General features: G+C 40.1%; 1 protein-coding gene across 1 annotated transcript in view; it reads right to left on the bottom strand.

Annotated features, from left to right (window-relative positions):
* Nucleotides 1–18,843, bottom strand: part of PREX1 (phosphatidylinositol-3,4,5-trisphosphate dependent Rac exchange factor 1) — a 774,514-nt gene that overhangs the window by 136,523 nt on the left and 619,148 nt on the right. The window contains exons 21-27 of the mRNA XM_078651860.1: nt 12,917–13,053; nt 11,755–11,923; nt 7,549–7,733; nt 5,955–6,116; nt 3,296–3,506; nt 1,233–1,506; nt 491–697 (exon numbers count right to left, since the gene is read on the bottom strand). Coding sequence (XP_078507986.1) covers nt 491–697; nt 1,233–1,506; nt 3,296–3,506; nt 5,955–6,116; nt 7,549–7,733; nt 11,755–11,923; nt 12,917–13,053 — 1,345 coding nt within the window. The remainder of the gene's footprint in view (nt 1–490; nt 698–1,232; nt 1,507–3,295; nt 3,507–5,954; nt 6,117–7,548; nt 7,734–11,754; nt 11,924–12,916; nt 13,054–18,843) is intronic.

Here is an 18,843-nt window from a genome sequence, read left to right as displayed (position 1 = left end):
AGACATTCTGAACACCCAAATCTGCCTTTCTTCGACTGTAGATAGGGAGCCACATCGTTCTCTGCTTTTGCTACACATCATCTAACAGAACCTAGAGTACAACTCATTACAGAATAGTAAATTGAGAAAACCTATCAATCCACATGGCCGTTAAATACCAGTGTGCCTAATTTGGATGAGAGAGACTGCATTTAAAAGTATGGATGTAATATCTGTTGAAATCTACAAATGCTTTTCCTTTCCACGTTGCTAGCAATGCTTGCTAATTGGCGGTGTTCTGTACACAAACATCCTATCGACTGTACTGTTGTAAGAAAACTGAACTGAGATATATAAAGGGAATACACTTGCAAATCACAGCCTTTTAATTACCACTGCTTCATTTGTAACTTAGCAACATTTTCTATGTTTACCATGTTCACAGACTACTGCAAGTCTATCAAGATTGTGAACTTCCCAGAAAAGGTGAATAGAGATTTGTGGAACCTACCTGTACGAGTCCCTGTAGCTCATTGTGTCATGACCCGAATCCTCTTGATCTTCTTCGGAAACCTTGAAGCAAACCTTCTTAATGCCGCCCTGTTCAACCTTATCTATGTCTCCTTCTTCGGTAACCACAGATGAGGGTGGCGTCCCCTCCATTGATGGAGGCTCACAGGTATCAGACTCGGAAGGTTCTGTAATGGTGGACAAAAGCCTGGAAAAAAGATCAAAATGAATGACTGGGTAAATCAAACGTCGACATTAAATAAAGTTCAATGTATGAAATGTACAAAACAAACCTAAAACTATACATTTCTCAATAAAAATATCATAGAGAGACCACTGTACACAAGGAAAATTCAGTAATCAATTATTTAAAGTATGAAAATGGATAGCAATAAAATCATAACTATAGCGATCTGAATACATACACTATATTGAAACGTTACATATAATCAAGTATAAAATATGTGGTCTACAATGGGTCAATCATACAATGACAGTGGCCCAATTATGAGACTAAAGTCATAATATGAGAAGACCGTTCCATCCTACAGACAACATACTGTATATGATAACCATTGTATATATGCTCTGTAGGTTTAAACCCTCATAGCTCATAGCAATCCTACTGTGTTGGTGTATGTGGTATTGATATATATAGTCATATCTTATAAAAGCAGTGTACATTTCTAGCATACTCTCACAGCAGTACATAGCTACACACCAATCACACATCAGATTCTCACTTATTAATCTGGGTGACGTATTGCTTCATTTCCTTTACGGCAAAGTCCAGTTTGTTGAAGAGTTGCAGGTAAGAGTCTTGGATGTCTTTGTCTTCTTGCTTCAGCAGGAAGCTCAACCCACGCTCCTCTTTGCTCATCCCTCCATTTAGTTGCCCAAACCCACTGTCCATTAAACTGCTATCTGACCCATCTTCTTCAGGAAGGCACTTCCACGAGGGGGCAGCCATCGTTGTGATGCAATGTTGCGTGTAGGACATTGGATTTAAATTGCCAACTAAACACAATAAACACAGTTTTGGATACTTAAATATTTAAAAGAAGAATAACTATTACATCAAAAGAAGAAATAAACCAAAGTAGCATTTTTTTAAGGTAAGTAGTATTTTGCACATTTGCAAATTCACAAACCAAATGTAGGCAGGAGCAAAATGAGGTGGGTGTGTAAAACCCAGCACAAATTCTACACCTAAGGGCAGGTAAAGGGAAGTGTCAATCTGACATTTCAGCTCATCTGTTTTTCACAAAGAAGTGTGCTTAAAAGTACACCTAAGCACACTTCCCTTTTTCCTATGGTTGATTTGACCAGACACCCAATGTTAACAGGGGACAGTGCGTGCAAGTAAGCAGTGGACTAAAATGTCCATGTACATGCAGGCTCACAGTATTCCGCCACTCAAACACTGTGCTATGTAATTATAGTTCTACCTGTAAGTAAGAGTTAAAAAGTAAAAATGAATTACATGCATGCATTTCCTTGTGTGCAGAAATCCTGTAGAGGTAAATGTCAGTAATATTAGAAGTATGTTGTTAGTAAAGAATCAGAATTTTAAGGAATAGTGCGAAAATTATTGCACATCTGCAGTTTTCGCCTGCCTGATTCCATTAGGAAAATAGTCTGTGGAGATTGTCTCAAAGAAAGACAACAAATGGAATTACAAAGAGTAAATACAAATTGTACAAGTTATGCCTGCCTCATAACCACGCGAAAGCTGCTAAAGACCTGCCTCACATCAGGACTTTGGTGTTCAGTGGGTGTGGTGGTAACACCACTCGTACTCCACACAACTCACAATCTGGCCTAAATGTTTTTCTAAGGGGAAGACCATTCATACCTAGGGAATATACAGTAAGAGTGGGGTAGCTATCTCAAACCTATTATGACTAGACTCCGAAAGACTCAGAAATTAAAATGTACTTGATCAGTGCACAACAGTCAACAACACTCAAAACCTTAGTCGATCAGAGCACCCACCACCTCTCACAGAGAGGAGCAGGAGTGACTCTGTTATAGCAGAGTTGTGACACACTGTTAGGGAAAAATATTTATTCCAGGAAGTTATAAAAGTGTGCCATGAAAGTAAAGCAAAATTATCTAAAGGTGTTCTCATATAAAAATATAAGCTGATAATATTTTTTTTAAATACACATTTGTTGCTACCAATTGCTTATTTTGTCAGAGACAAACAATGTTTTCAATCTTACTTGATTTTTTCCCACTCTCAAATCACTTATTAGGAAGTCTCATTATATTTAGATAAGGATGTGTGCATTAACTGCACAATTAGTGAACACAGTGGTATCTATGCCTTGCCTCTAATCAGATTCTATTTCTGTTAAAAAAGTTTCCTGTATTGTTATTCACTTTTCAGGTTGTAAAACATACTCAAGTTTGGAGTACTTTGTGGCTGCTTTAAAGCTTCCTCATAATTGTATACACTTATTTTGTGTAAATAAAAAATAAATAAATAAATAAAGGATTGACATGAGCTGCCCACATATGATGCACTAATAAGCTTAATTATTGTTGTGTATAAAATGTTCAAGTGTGTCTAATAAGTGTGCATATATTTTTTTAATGCATTATACGCCAATTTTAATACAATAGTGCGTTACAAGTAATAATGCTACTGATAAAAGTTGCTATGTTCCAACATGATAAATGCAACAGTCAGAATGATATGGACACGATACAAAAGCTATAACAAAAGAATTAATTTAAACGCAAATATAAACGCATGCACACCTTTCACATGCAAATAAGGAAATACATTCACAGCACACACCTTGATCTGGATCTAGACCGCAGAAAGAAGGTTTTCGTCCAAAGCGAATACTGAATGACCGTCCAACTGAGGTAGTGCTTTTGGGGTAGGACACATCCATGAGGTTAATGTGACAGTTGGTGGGGCAAAAGTCCATGCTGCCCAGAGGGTGAAGCTCCAGTGAAGCACGCTTGAAGGGGGGGCTCAGCTTTGTCTTCAGTTCATCAGAAAACTAAAATAATGACAAGAAACCTCCTGTTAAGCTTGTGATTTTTAAGTCGTCGTTGTAGGGCCATGCATTTTTGGCAATTTTAAGTTTAAAAAAAGAAAAATGCAGTTTCCTTCATGAGCAGCCTTCACCTGGTTACCAATTGTGGGGAGTCGCATACTATGGCGTGTGGGCCTGGTAAAATTGCCATCTCTAGGCTCACCATTAGGGGTTAGCCACTTAGTAGGGTGAGGTACTTTAGCTATTTGGAAGTAACTTTTGGTTCCTGGGACCTGGCACTCACAGCAACACAATGTATGCCTTAAATTTAGTAGAGCGGCAGGTGCCATTTCCACTCTCCCAATACCCACTGGGAAAGGGACTGTTTTGCCTCTCATTAATGTTTAAAATACCCAGTGTGATCCAGTCGCTACGTACGTGCAGGTATTTGGGGCTACCACAACACCGCTCCCCTCCAAGCAGAGGAAAACTTCATCTATCAGAGCTTTTTGCACCATCCACCATCTAGGTCCAGCTTTATCATCCACTTAGAGCGACATTTACACTACACCACACAAAAGGTTGATTTGGTCCTCCTGCTATTATGGCTCCTCGTATGGGTTAACCCGATAGGCGTCACTATGTACAGACACCATCCTGGATTTTGTCTAGACAAGGGGCGCACAAATCCATGGCTGATTTACATCTCCAAAACCGTGCACGCCCTGTGTTTGTCCCCCCTGTTCACCACTCCTTGCAGCATTAATAGTGAGGGCAAACTAAGGGTGAAGCGATATTTTACAGAATACAGTGCGGAACGAAGGCCGAAAACCGAGTTATTAAAGCCCTCAGTATTTACCTCTTACAGATCCTCTACTTCCGCTGAACCACCCCTTTTATCTTTCCCTAGAGCTTACGAATTGGGATAGGTCTCTCCTCTTTTGGTTCAGAGTAGGGATGGTTAGGTGGCTCCTGAGCTTTGTAGGAGATTCCAGCTCTCTGAAATGTTCTGCCTTGCCATGTCCTAGTGAGGACACATCAGAGCAATCGTTGTTGCATTTAATGTTTTTTTGCAATTATTTCCGCCTTCCGCTCTAACATCTTCTTAAGTCCCTTCTTATGAACCATGGGCAGATGCAGAGAAGCTCTGTTTTGCTTGCAATTGTTGAAACCCTCCGATATCTGCTCAAGGGTTAGCTCCTTTCTCAAAGTGGCTGTTAGACTTAGAATATCATATGAAGGGTAGCCAATAGGAGTGGTTTATTTGTGTGTGCCCCTTTTTATATGCATGAAATTTTATTAACATTACTGTTTTACCGAACGCTTTGATAATGTGCATTCTTAGTTTTAGGCGTATCTTTGGTAGACATGTCATTTAAATCTGCAGGCACATTTGTATGATTCTGTATACTTTTCTATGTATTCATTTGTGTATTTTTGTATGTGTCTTTTATAGCCACATATGGCCGAATAAAGATTTCTTGAATTGAATAATTGCAGTAGAAATTTACTAAATTATTGGTCATACTTCTTGTTTCACAACAGAGTACACATTAAACAACCCCACCATTGTTGGCCACTACCTCGGTATCCAATGAGGTGACACAATGACCCACAATCACTTGGAACAGCCGGGGCAAACGAAGCATGCCCCTCCTGGGTGTAAATGATGGAAGAGGTGTCCAGGAACATGAGCAACAGTCATATTTGAGTTAAATACTTGCAGAGCTCTCATGTTTCAGGGAACATGTGTGTGTAGTTATTCCAGTCGTGGTTTTTCTTTCAATTCTGAGAGTGTTAGCCATTTGGATCCAATCACAGTTCTACAAATCCCAAAATCAGAGACCTGGACTGGAAGAGTTATCAAGTATGTACCCAGAAAATGGGAGAGCTTTTGCTCTAAACCTGCAAAGATGTGTTCCAAACTAGCTCTGCCACTCTCTCAGGCATCTTCCAAGTATGCAAAAGATTCCATAATATCTGCCATCAATGCCCAAAAACCCACAAATGGCAACCACTTGTGTGTATATGTGGCCAGAGGGGATACCTTAAAAGTCCCGACAACCAAAAGATTCCAGCAGGGTACTGACAACAAACGTTCTCCGGTGAAAACACTAAAGGAGGGGTTCTCGGACCAGAGATGCCAATCGGCAGCCATGCAGATGCTAAACATCTGCCAATAAGGATTGCCCTCTCCAGCCTAGACCCTTCACATTTCCCACATTGCTCACAACAGCTTCCATGCAGACATGAGATTAAATTGAAACCCTTGCAATCTGCCTAAGAGGGAACTATATCTTCCCCTTTAAATTATTATGTAGTTATCATATCCACAAACAATATAATATTAAACACTGTACACCAATGGAAGTGTTGTGAGCATAGGCTTTTTGCTGCAATCTGTGTTTCACATTTGCAGTGTTTTCTTATAATGCTTTAGACGTTCACATATAATCAACATATGAAAAGTACCTGTTGATAGCTAATGATCCTTTTGCTGATATTCTCCAGTTTTGTGTCACATATATTCCTGAATTCATACTGCGGCATGGTAACCACAGCACTGCTGAGAGAGATCAAATTTCGACAATTCTGGACAAATTTGTCATCGTCTGCAGCAAAGGCTTCTAATATCTACAGAATAAAGAGAGTGCAACATAAAACTTTAAAAAAATAAAATAAACAAGCTGTATCTCGATCTTTGCTCTAAAGAGTTCTTAATGATCATTTTCATAAACAAATTATCAAATAAACCTACTTAACAATATGTGCAAAGTCATTCTCATGTACCCTATTTGTTTACAGGTGCACATCTCAAAGACACTTGAAGTAGACTGTAATTTGCTCATAGGCATCTGGGGTTCAGCTCTTGAACACTTTGAAGTTATCTAATTTAAATGACTTGGTCAATCAAATATGTATTTATCTCAGCGAAATATGAGTCTCTTTTGTTTATTCAAAACTGGAAGTATGTTTCCTGATGTATCGAAAACAAAAACAAATATAAAAAGAAAAACGTTTGCAAAATCAATACAAATACCTGCTGAAAAGTAAAACAGTTAAAAAAGGATTGTGGTGTGTAATTAATACATCATATAGCTAAATAATTAAATATGTGATGACAGAGTGTTCTTTTGAGATGTAAAATAGTCCCTGATGCACTGCAATGGAGGCGGAAGGCTGCATCCAATCAGTCAAAAGAAACATGAGAGTAAAATGCTTCTATGGGCTGATCCAAGATGTGAGTGACAAAATGCCCAATTTAGAGTTTGACAGACATGGCACTCCGTCGCTAACGTAATGGAATACCCTGCTCGCTAAACCCTCAACGTGCCCACCTCATTTAGAGAGGGGCAGACCCTAAGCATTTTGGCGACAGAGTTCCCAGTGGCTTATTTGATGGACAACTTCCTCCGACAGCCTGACGAAGTATGTCTGTCGGAGGAAGGCTTTTATACAGTCAACCTTATTTAGGGTGGATGATGTAATGTCTTCCAGCAAAAAACTGGTGGTGGGGGACTAGGAAAAAATAGAGAACCCCGCCTCAACATACCCAGGGAAAAAATAAGAGCATGTGGGTCACTTGTTTTTCAGAAAAACACGCCCACTTTGGGAGTTTGTTTTTGAAAAACAAGCAAATTAAAAAAGTTTGGTGAACGGTCATCAAAACCAACCGCAGCAGTCCACCAACCGATTTGAACATTGAAAGGAGTTGCAGTTCCTTTAAATGTACAGCGATGACCTCTGGGCTGGTGGGCATCTCCGAATTTGGCGGATGGATGTTTTTCTCTGCCTTCCTGACAGGCCATACTGCATCTGTCAACCCATAAATCAGGCCCAATGTCTCCAGCCAATGGCGGAAGGTTCCTCTGCTAAAGAAGCAAACAGCTAAAGGATCCTGAAACAAAACCCTTCAGAAGATGAGTATGACATGAAACCTTGGGAAAACTGCAATGATACCTTTGATGCATCATTGCTACTACATGACATCACCTTTTGTTTTCAATGCCACAAAACGCTTCCTGCCAAAGCCCAGCACTGTTGACCTGGCTAAGAAACAACACACCTTGGCAGTTATACTGAAGCAGCCACGGGGCTCAACAGTCCTCTCCAAAACGTAACACTTGATCCCCGCGGTGCTCGCGTACTCATACACAACGCCATGTTCCAGCTGGACGTTGTCCACAGTCAGGCTGACGAGAGGCGCCCCTTCGCTGATTATCAAGTGGGAGTTGTAAATGTGTGCCAGATCTAGAAAAGTAAGACACGTTACTGGAAACTAGGGCATTAGAAAAAAAGCTGAAAGTAAAGCAACTGTCTGAGGAAATAGCAAGAAAAAATAACATGATCAATTTCAAATCAGAAATGTCAGTTACGCTGATCCTTTTGTGCAACGGAAGCGGTTGTTGCTCACAGGAAGTGCAGTACCACACGGTAGGAGACTTGCAAAAGTTACAGTCAATGGTATCATCTAATCAAGGCACATATTTCTTATCTGACACAATCTTTGGTAACATCTTTGCTGCTGCTGATCCAGTATGATATGTATCCTAGCCACAGGAATGCAGATATCAAGTTTAAGATACATTATTATTTATAGTACATCTGTGTAAATTGATTAGCTTAACTTAAAATAAATCTGGACTGAAAATGAATCTGCAACTTGCAATTACCCAAGTAAATAACATTATCTGCCTGCTCAAAGAGCATGATTGGCAGATGGCACTAGGGCTGGACTGGCCGTATTGGAACACTGTAGTTTACCAGTGGGCTGTAGGCTAGGGGTCTGCTTTTAGAGCAGGGTAAGCTGCTATGACCCATATGCTCACCCATGGGTCCAGTCCAGTCACAGTCGCCTGCAGTGTGAGGCCGCAGTGGTCAGGGCCATTTTAACAGCATTATAGGCTCCTGGGCAAAGCAGTGCACTGGGCCCTGCCTACACAACCACTCACAGGATTAAAAATGTTTCACAGAAAATTAGTTTTAAATTATGGTCTGAATGCGGCCCTTTGCTCGTGGGGCCCCCAGGCAACTGCCCAGCATGCCCATGCGTTAAGAAGGCACTGGTGTAGGAAAGTTACCGTGGGCCCTGGAGCAAGCAAATGGGCCCCAATTTACTGGTTTGATAGTAAGAAAACAGATATAATGGAGGTACAGTGGGTCCCTGGGACCACTAGGCCTATGTGCCACTGGTCAGGCTGCAGCTATTTCTCTGCGGGGCCAGTTTTAACAGGATGTCACCTATTCAAGAGCATTTTAAACTAAGCGGGCGAATGATTTAATTAGTAAAATTGGACATCTAATGTCACTGTGGTGATTTAGGACTCGTTTGTAACTTGTAAACAATGGATATGTTTGGCTCATATGCGTAGCAACGGCGATTAACTGGTGGCTTTTTTATTTTTTATAGATTGAGGGGCTTGATGTTTCTCAAGGCACTGTCTCAAATGCTACTTTCTGATTAGCATAAATCATAATGCAAGTTGGGATATACATATACAGACACCACAATTAAAAGTGAAAAAAACACAGGTTCACGAACATCCGAAATCTAAAGAAACCGTTAGCCTATTATAAGTACGGCCGGAGGATACCCCTTTTCCAAATTAATAGTGGTCCAGTGTTTCCAACCCCAAAATTACTGGTTCTGAAAACAATGGATCAGGTTTTAAAGGGTGTGGATAGCACCCAGAAATATACACAGCTGGGGAGGGGCAAAGGAAGAGCCTGTCCCCTACAACACATTGAGGAGAAGAGATAACACCTTCCCCAGCCAGGCCACAGGCTCCCCTTGCCTCCAGACACCCTCCCCATCCCTGCTGCAAAAGCCCTCCCAGCTCTTTGACCAACATTTGCCACCTGCTCAAAGTAGATGGTAAATGTCAGAGGTTTGTCACTGGAAAATAAGTGGAAGAGCACCCACTAATTCTAGGTGCATGTGGTTATTCCCCATTCCAAGGATAACTCATAATGTCCGATTCAGGTGTGGGGATGCTGACTAGGATTGGATATTCCAGGTCCCTTATAATCTAGCCAGCCAACTCATGATGATGGCCTTAAAGGTTTTGTTGTTTTCTTAGAGACAGCTGTGATCTTAGCCCTTTGAAACAACAAACATTTTGTAACTTTAGAAAATAACAGCATTTTTTGCGCACAGTATGAAGACTAGAAAGTGGATAAAATACATCATACGCAAGCCGTACCACATTATTTGCATTCTAGTTCGAGAGCTCAGGCATTCGCTGACAATAAAAGAGCCAAGTAATGGGTACTATTAATATTTCTGAAGAAGGTAAGTGATAGAATGAAATTCAGACTAAAGCTAAATCTCAATGAGCTAGAATATGATCATTTATTGAGCATATAGAAGATACTGACATAATGCGCTACTTAGGGACTATGTAATACATTACAGGGCCTTGAAGAGGCAACATGATGAGTTGAAAACCATTTTCCCCTTTGACACATTTTCAAATAGGAATATTTAAAGTAGAGGGATTTTAGCACCACTGGGTAGTATTAAATGAAGGACACTAGTCTTTATTCTGCCCGGGTAAATATGACCGCTCCCTGCTTTGAGTCCTGGAGTCCCGCTCTGTAACCCGAATCAAGAGATATTATATTTCCAAATAGAAGAGGGATTGTTTTTGCATTTACTGTGAAGAGGGGTATGGTGATGGAATAGGTACACTGACTGTTGATGACAAAAACATTTATAGATATGAGAAAAGAATCAGAAGACACAGAATTATTGTTGATTATAAAGACAGGGAATGATATACGGTGTACACAGAAAAACTGAATATGTGGAGAAGATGGGAACTTTGAAGTCAAGGTAGATTTTGTGAGGTGGACCTTTGGACACTGTGAGAAGATTCAACTCAAACTTCACTGAGAAAGAGAGAGAGTGCAGTGGTTAGTGGATAATATTCCAATAAGCCTAAACTTAGATGGACTGTAGAAAAGGTTAAGGATGAAAAAGCGGCAAAGGCTTGCAAAGCATGGCACTCTTGTTCGGATGCAGAGTGATATTGTGAGCGAGTTGGGGAGGTGGGGGTCTTGTGATGAAATGGAAACAAAGAACAGGAGTTCAAATAATCAAATGATGTTGTGGTTGCAGGAAGAGGTGGTTGTATTAGCAGAGAGTTTGAAAACCTTGCAGGAGCAACGTCGTTGACATTTTTTAATGAGGAGAAGGTGCTCTGCAGGACACTGATTGCAATGTAAATTTAACAAGCAAATTTGCTGAAAGACCAATGTGTTAAGAGATGATTTAGCAGTGAAGGTGCGGACAAAGCTGTTGAATGTTTATTAATTAGAAGTCATTGACTTATAGCCGAGAGCAAGAAAATGCCTGAGTCAGGAGGGAATGAGATGGAGTTGCAGATATAGAAGATGCAAGGAAGCAAATTGTTCTTTCCCTGGAGCACTTGATTATAGTAAAGTGATAGGCATATAGTGTAATATGGCTTTAAAGTGAAGATTAAGAATGAGCAGATGCCAGTATCATAGAGATGACAATATTATCTGTGACGATCGATGACGCCGACCAAAAAACTGAGGATACTGAATGAACCTTTGTGGACATCCATTGGTGGGAGTGCAAGGAACACCACTTTCTAACATGGAGAACCACAATATAAAATATAAATGTATACCTTATCAATGGGGCTGATACATTGGTACACTCTTGAAGGTAGATCTATTCTCAGAGGAAATAATTACCCCAACACGCACCATTCATTTATCTGGGATAGTTACTAGAGTTGTGTTACAGTAGCCCCATCTTAACTTTAATAAAGGCCGAAAGGGGCCTTGTGCAAGATGTCAGCTGGTGAAAAAATATTGTTTCTGCTTTCAGTGCAATCAAACATTGCCGATACCTCACTCTTCACATGCAAATGCTTATTTTTAGATCAAACAAAAACCCATGGAAAACAGTTATGTAGTAGAACATGCCTAGCATGACATTGTAATCTTTCCCCTAGTAAGTGTTCTATCTTTAAGCAGAAGTTAATATATAAATATAGAATTATACCACAAACATGGTGTAGAGGGTTTTTCTTCAAAATATACTAAGTAATTATTTGGATACCATTTAAGAGAAGACATGATATTGACATGGTCATGGCACCCAAAGATTTTGCTACAGTAACACATTATGCAACCTTCTTCAACGAAGACGAACACCTGAATACACATGCCGCAGTACAGAAACACAGGTGTTTCAGATACAGGCTCAAAGGCAGCCATTATTCAGAAACATATTTACCTGCTTCTTGATGGCTGTCATTCAGTGGATCAAGGTCCTCCTCTTCCAGTAAGTTGTCTGGTTTACTGTGATAGCAAAGACTACCATTGAGGCATACATCTGGCATTGTTTTGTGAGCTCTCTGTTCTTCCGCCTCTTCGTGTGTGCGGTAAAGCCATTGGTATGCACCCTGTGAACGGAATGGAGACACATTAGAGGGCAATATGGTACAGCAAGTTTAAAAACATCAACACAATTGTTCCTTACATATGCAGGTTTGCCTGGAAATTCCACTGGTCCCTTCGGTTTTCTTATGTGAACTGGTAGTCCGCATGGGGAAGAGGTGTGCCGCAGCAGCCAGGGCAGCTGACTTTGGAACACGGGGGCTCAAGGTTCAATCCCTGGCGCCGGCGGCAGGTCAGCCTAGCACCATGTGACTGGGCAATAGCTTGCTTAATCTTCCTGACGGCCCCCAACGCCCTGATACCCTCAGGCAATTATTTGCGCTTTATAAATACTGGATTTACACTTCATTCAGTCCAACAAATTGGTCTTTGATTGAATCTATGAACGAATACCTCTGGCACTCAGTCTCCCCATGTTGTTCTAACTTCTACAGAACATCACTGTTTGGCGACGAGGCGTGTCTTATGAATTTGTTCAGCTGATGTCCCAATGAGCAAGCACGCGGTCCCTCTCTGACATGCTATGATATGCAAGAGACACCGCCGACTGAGAGCCTCATGCATATTGCATTTAACAATGTTTCCATGAATTTCCACGAAAGTATATTTTTGCTACAAATATTCTATGAGAAGTCTGTGTTGGTAATCTAGAACTATATATGGTTCTTACTTATGAGTCTCACTTCGTTTGCGGTTTGCAGCTGGTGAGTCGTATTGAAAATGTTTGTAATCTGAAAATCAGATCGATCCTTTCTTACATTTTAGAAATGATCCATTAAATAAGTTATAAAAACTATATAAGAAATACAGATTCTGTATGTACCCTTAATTAGAAAATGAGCATCTGAATTAAAAAATATTTTATTCATGTACTTCTAAGCTGATTTATGTACTCGTAAGATGTTTAAATAGACAAAGAAAGAGTCAGATTTTAGACAAAACTCAGTTTAATTTGCACAAAATATATAAATTAATAAATCAAAATGATCAGGCCTTACCAGTGACTCCTGCTGGCTGGACCTAAATGCTGAAAAATGCTCCAGAACCTCAAGAAAGCTGTCGTTTGCAATACTACTGCCATTAACTTTCTGGATGCACTGCCCAGGATGAAGACCGGCCGCGGCAGCAACTGAACCTGAGAGCGGGAGAACAATCCAGCGTTAGACCAAGACCAAGACCCAAGGACACCATAGAAACATGCAATAAGTCTGTATTGCTTACAAGGAAGGACATTACTAAAGGTACACAATACACTCTGCGCCTCAATATGACAGCAAGCACCAACATTTCAAAAGACAGCAACACCTCCCATCAATGAAAGTGTTACGGCACAAGATTAAATGATCTACTGGCCAAAGGCCTACTCAGACAAGTGTGCTGTCTGTTAGGGATAGTCAAAAAGGAAGATTGTGCACTTTATGTTTATAGCAAAAACACAATTCCCAATGTGGGATATACCACATAGCTAAAGGTGTTTGAAATCTTGCTAAAGTGGCTGATTTCCAATACGATTAGGATAAGAATTAGTGGCCCTTCATAAACAGTGAACGCCTATCTATTTATAAATAAGGTCGGGCTGGTACAAATATATAAATAATGTTTCATTTTCAATGTAATTCATATTCGTTAGTACATAATATAGATAATTTAGTCTCCTAAATAACTGTACTTTTTTTTAACAATTAAAGAGCTATAATTAAGTTTGACAATTTAAGTGAGACAATCTTAACATTTGTCAAACTATTAAGTAATTTTTAGCTCTGGTGTTAAGCAAGGCCTTTTAATTTTAGTAAAGTTACATTTAATATGCTTACATATAAGGACTTTCAAACAGCCGTCTTCATCCATTGGTTAATGTGTCATTCACATTTCTCTTCCACCCACTACACCATGTGGCAATGGGCCAGCCCACTTCAGAAATTGTCTAACTTCACTGTGAGTGACAGCATTCTCCTGTTTAACAAATAGCACATCCACACAAGATAGTTCCCCTCATTATCTGTGACTGCTATAGCAAAGAATGTTTTAAGGTCCAAAAACATTTTTGCTTGTAGCCAATGTTTATTTTCTATACTTTCAAGGGCTCTGAAGCTTCTCAAAGTAAAGTTTAACAAAAACCCTGACAAAACCAAACAAGATTTGACAACGTCAAAAAGCTGGCAGCCAATGCCAGGCTTGTGGGCTTTGCCAATGCTTGTTATTTAGTGACTTGTTTATGTGTTTTTGTTGTGCGAAGCACATCCATTTACATGACTGTTTCAAGTCACTATCCAAGGGTGGTCAAACTCGAATTTGGGGAACTGGGTTCGAGTCTCGGCAATGACGCTGGACATCCTGTGATTCTGGGCAAATCACTTAATCTTCCTGTGCCGAACAAAAATTAATGTGTCCTCATGTAATGCAACTTGTGCTATGTAAAGCGCTCTGATACCAGATTTGGGTTAAGTTCGCTCTATATAAAACTCTGTAAAAAAAAAAAAGGAAATACATGTTCCTGGTAGAAGTGCAAGGACTCTAGCATTAACTACATGTTGGGGAATCGTGGGCTTGACAATAGCCCTACATACCATTTTTATTCCATTGATTAGACCATTGGTAGAAGGTATGTCATTGAAAACCCTGGTCTCATTCTAGGGTAAGAGAGGTAAGCTTTGGCCGCTTTGTTTGAGTATATAGATCTGGAAATTTCAAAGGCCGATATTCATGGTTTTAACTCAGTTAATTCATGGAAGTATCTAGAACCATAGGCATTCTATTTGTTAAAGGAGAAACAAAAGCTACTCTCATTCAATACTTTTATTAAAAGGTCCAAGTTATTGTTGTGTGGTTCCTTTAAAGGTACTAAAAGTTATCAATGCATTTCTTTCTAAACTGCTCAAGAGAAAAATGTCCACTTGTGAAACAAATATTTTTTATTGATAATTCTCCTAAGGACTAGGACATTCACCTTTCCGCAATGCTTACCTCATTGACTATTATGCAATCCCTTTACACAGTATTCTTATAAGACATTCAGCCTAAAATGTAGGCTGAATACTACTAGATCTCAGTAGTCTATGCTAGATTTTGGAAACCAATATTTTAATGTGTAAAACACCTTGGGCACCAGAAAAAAATGTTTTTATTAATTTATGGAATGTTAATGAGGGGCAGCTATGTCCTTACTTGTACTCAAACAATGCAAATGGAAGCATTAATAGGAGTGGTTTTGGGGATGTTTTCTAGAAAAATGTTCACAGGTGTCAGAAAACTCCCACGTCAAAGTCTTATATCGCTTATTAAACAGGGATACAAAATAAATCAAACCCTCCTTTGCGACATTCTGAAAATAACCTGAACAAATCAGCTCACCCACATCATCCTAAATGTCCCTGCTGCATCATAATAACAATGGAATGTTAAATAATCCCATTCCAGAATTGTATGCCCTGTCCAAGAGCAAAGGAAGTGAAACCCAGCCAATCAGAAGTGACAACCAAGTTTCACTAGCAAGCAAAATACTGAAACTAATTAGCTGCACAATGTGGCATTCATACTTAAGAAATATTAGCCATGCTTACTTTGACTCAAATCTTGAAATGAATTTCAATATAACTCGTATTATTGTTTGAATGATGCCTAGTTAACTGTTCCCACTGACAGTATAGAATCTGCGTAATAAATTGTTTTCAGCTGCAACAGCATGATAAATCCATCATACTAAGTCACATTAATTCTATCAAAGACTTTCCTTTCCAAATCCCAACACATGTTCACTTCCAAAAGGATTTCTTAAAGTGACGGTTGTGTGCAAGTGTGAAATTTAAAACAAAGCTAACTATTGGTGAGAAAAGCCATCCATTTATGGTGAAGGCTTAACTGGAGGGAAAATGGATAATTGCTTTCTTTTCAAATGTCCTCATTTGCCTTTGGGACATCTTACGTATGTGAGTAGCTGCACATGTATGGATATCTAAGGGATTTTCTCTAATAACCAAGCAGCTTCAGTTCTCTTTGAACTTAAAGATGAAACAAATAAGAACTGTCACTATGAAAGTATTAAATATTAGTTCTCCATGGGAACGCTTGTTAGAAGGCGACTCGTGTACTTCTTGACTTTATTAAACATGTGTATGCCTGATGAATGCAGCAGGGACATGCCAGAGTGCAAGGCAAGGGAACGCATATTCTAGAGACAATACAAATGACTTCTAAGCCATCCTTCAATTTCCGGGGTAGGAGGAGGGGAATCTGGGCTACTTCGATCTCCAACCCCCCTCACCTCAATAACTAAACCTTATATGTATCCAAGTCCAAGGTCCCTTTAACTTTGTTGTGAGGGACAACGTGATGTGCTGGTTCACCCTCAGGTAAGGGCCACTTTCCTCAAGTTGTCATCTGGCTGGATTGTTCGTGAGACAGCGAATAGTAGCATAGAATTCTTATGTCAGTCTGGCGAGATCCTGAATTCAACGCATGTGGTCTTTGGGGTTGCTAATCTTCCCTGAGTAATAGCAATGGTGGCACTACATGAGCTTAGGAGTTTACTATGTATAGTATATCTTTCCCCTTCCTGCGTAGCCCCAACATCTGCATAACGTTGCTCATTCACTTGTGTCGCAAATGCAGGCCAAGAATTGTCTCAACCTTTGACACTTGCTCCAGATGCTGTGGGTGCAATGCGTAATTTTACTGACCAAGCAAATTGAGAAGTTTGTGGCAAGTTGACAACCCCCTTACAATTTCAAGGTTTGATTTTTTTTTTCAGTGTGATGTTGGGTAATTGTTGGGTTGCTTAGAAACGCAGTTATGTATTATAACATAGTTATAGTTCCACTATGGAACTAAGGGGTTGACAGTTGTAAGGGGACTCCGTGTAGTGATGACATGCTACTTGTTCTTCTCTTGTATATGAAATAAACATGATTTAACTTACGTCTACTGCGTCCTCGTTACTACAATCAGCATGGTCAATGCTCTGAAATACTAAGACATGTACTGCTGCCAAAAGTGCAGTAGTGTTAATCACAAGGACAAAGTACGCTTAGCTGCCTTACGTTAAGTCGACTATCACAGAGTTGAGATGGTGGTCACACAGTTGTTTGTGGTGATGGATGACTGCAGCTGCAAAGTCTAGTGCCTATCAGAGCTTTCGCTGGCAGTTGGATTTTGATGGTGTGATTTTGGCAACTGTGGTTACGCTTATGCAAATTGTGGACATGAGCTCCAGAATGGACACAAATCACTGCAGATTATAGCTTGGGTGCAATAGGAAGGACATGCACCATCAAGAGTTGTGGCCGGTGTGAGTGATGGTGCTGGCAATGGTGCAGGAGGGTCATGCGTGTGATAATAGTCGTGTGGTGGCTATCTCGTACACAAGGCAATGCTTATGTTTCTCTCCCGCTTTTGTCAGATAGCCCATAAAGCTGTCGAAATGGATATTAGATGAAGATAATGTAAGGGGCCTGGGATATTCCGTGAGCCACCATGCCTCATATCTGCAGGGGAAAGGAGAAGGATGTCTGGCATGAGCAAGACCTACAAAGAAGTGGAGCAAGTTCTTCACAGAGTTCAAGGTGAGGCGGGGGTAGTATGTTTATATGTCGCGAGAGAAAGGGGCCAAAGTTATAAACCTGGAGAACAACCTTCTGATGACAAAATGAAATCAAATATTGAGGTTAAAGCGAAAAATAGAATGAAATCAAGATGAACATGAGGCATAGAATTGTTCTGAAGTATCCTGGAGTATGGGAATGTTAACTCAGTATTGACATTTTTGGGTATCAATCTGGATCTTGGATGGCATAGATGAAGCCGGTCAACCAAGGCCTACATTATCCAAGCCCAACATAGGTCAAAAATGCAAATGCACATGTAAGGAGCAAGTTTTATATGGCTGGATCCAGGATTTTTGCAAGATACGATGGATTTCCTGCAAGAGACAGAAATAGTCCACGATGGGCTCATGCCGCCTGCATTTTCACATATCTGTAAAACCAACCTTGGCTGTGTCCCAAAAAAATAGATGGTAATGCAAATTCTCATTAACGGTGTCCTAATTTATATTGTGAGTCTGAATAAAAGTTTTCTTTTTTCCAACTGCCTCAGAAACAGTATAGGTGTGATAGTCCAATTTTGCAAATACTACTTTATGACTTTATTTCCAAGATCCCTACTACTTCAGAAAATATACCATTATCTATATTGATATTAAACGAAGAAAAACTCAAAGGTTGTCTATTTTACCTACACAATGAAACTGCCAATCATCAAGAGAGTAAAATACATGGTTATGTCCCTGCTTGTGGTCCAAGTTCGAGTGTCTTTGTACCTATGAGGTCCCCTCCCATCTCGTAGGTCATCCACCTGTAAATGAGTGTGTCTCTGTGGTCACGGCATGTCCTCAGACACATGGGCACATACCATCATGTTCTGATAAAAAAGGTGCTTAGAGATGGCTTTCACAGGGGAAATTCTGTACTATCTTTGATTAAGGGTGAATGCCTGCATTCAGGATGCACATAGCTTTAGATACTTTGCAGCAGGAAGATACCACCAACCCCTCATCTTCTTACAACCTCACTCATAATGTCTCATAATGGGGAGTGTAGCTTTTGCCCAGGCAGGTGAAGCAGAATTCTTTCATGGCACAAACTCTATCACCTGACCAGCCCACCTGAGAGGTGTTTTCGTCATCAGGGCCATAAAGTTCCAGGTTTCTCTGAGAGCAGTGTGGCTTGGTAGCATCTGCACGTATGTTCCTCTGCCAGATGCCCTGAATCACTCCTCCCTTATTTATCTCCAAAATATGAGCCTTAAAAGATACACAGGCCTATACCTCACTGGGCTGAAAAATTCCCACTAGACCCATTTTAAGAGAGAAGAGACTATAAGAGAAAAGGGAGCTACAATTTCAATAAAAGTAGGTGGGAATATGTTGAGA

Source organism: Lissotriton helveticus, chromosome 7, assembly GCF_964261635.1.
Source record: "Lissotriton helveticus chromosome 7, aLisHel1.1, whole genome shotgun sequence".
Lineage (NCBI taxonomy): Eukaryota > Metazoa > Chordata > Amphibia > Caudata > Salamandridae > Lissotriton > Lissotriton helveticus.
The sequence above is the reverse complement of the archived record's forward strand: the minus strand, read 5'-3'. Positions and strand labels throughout refer to the sequence as shown.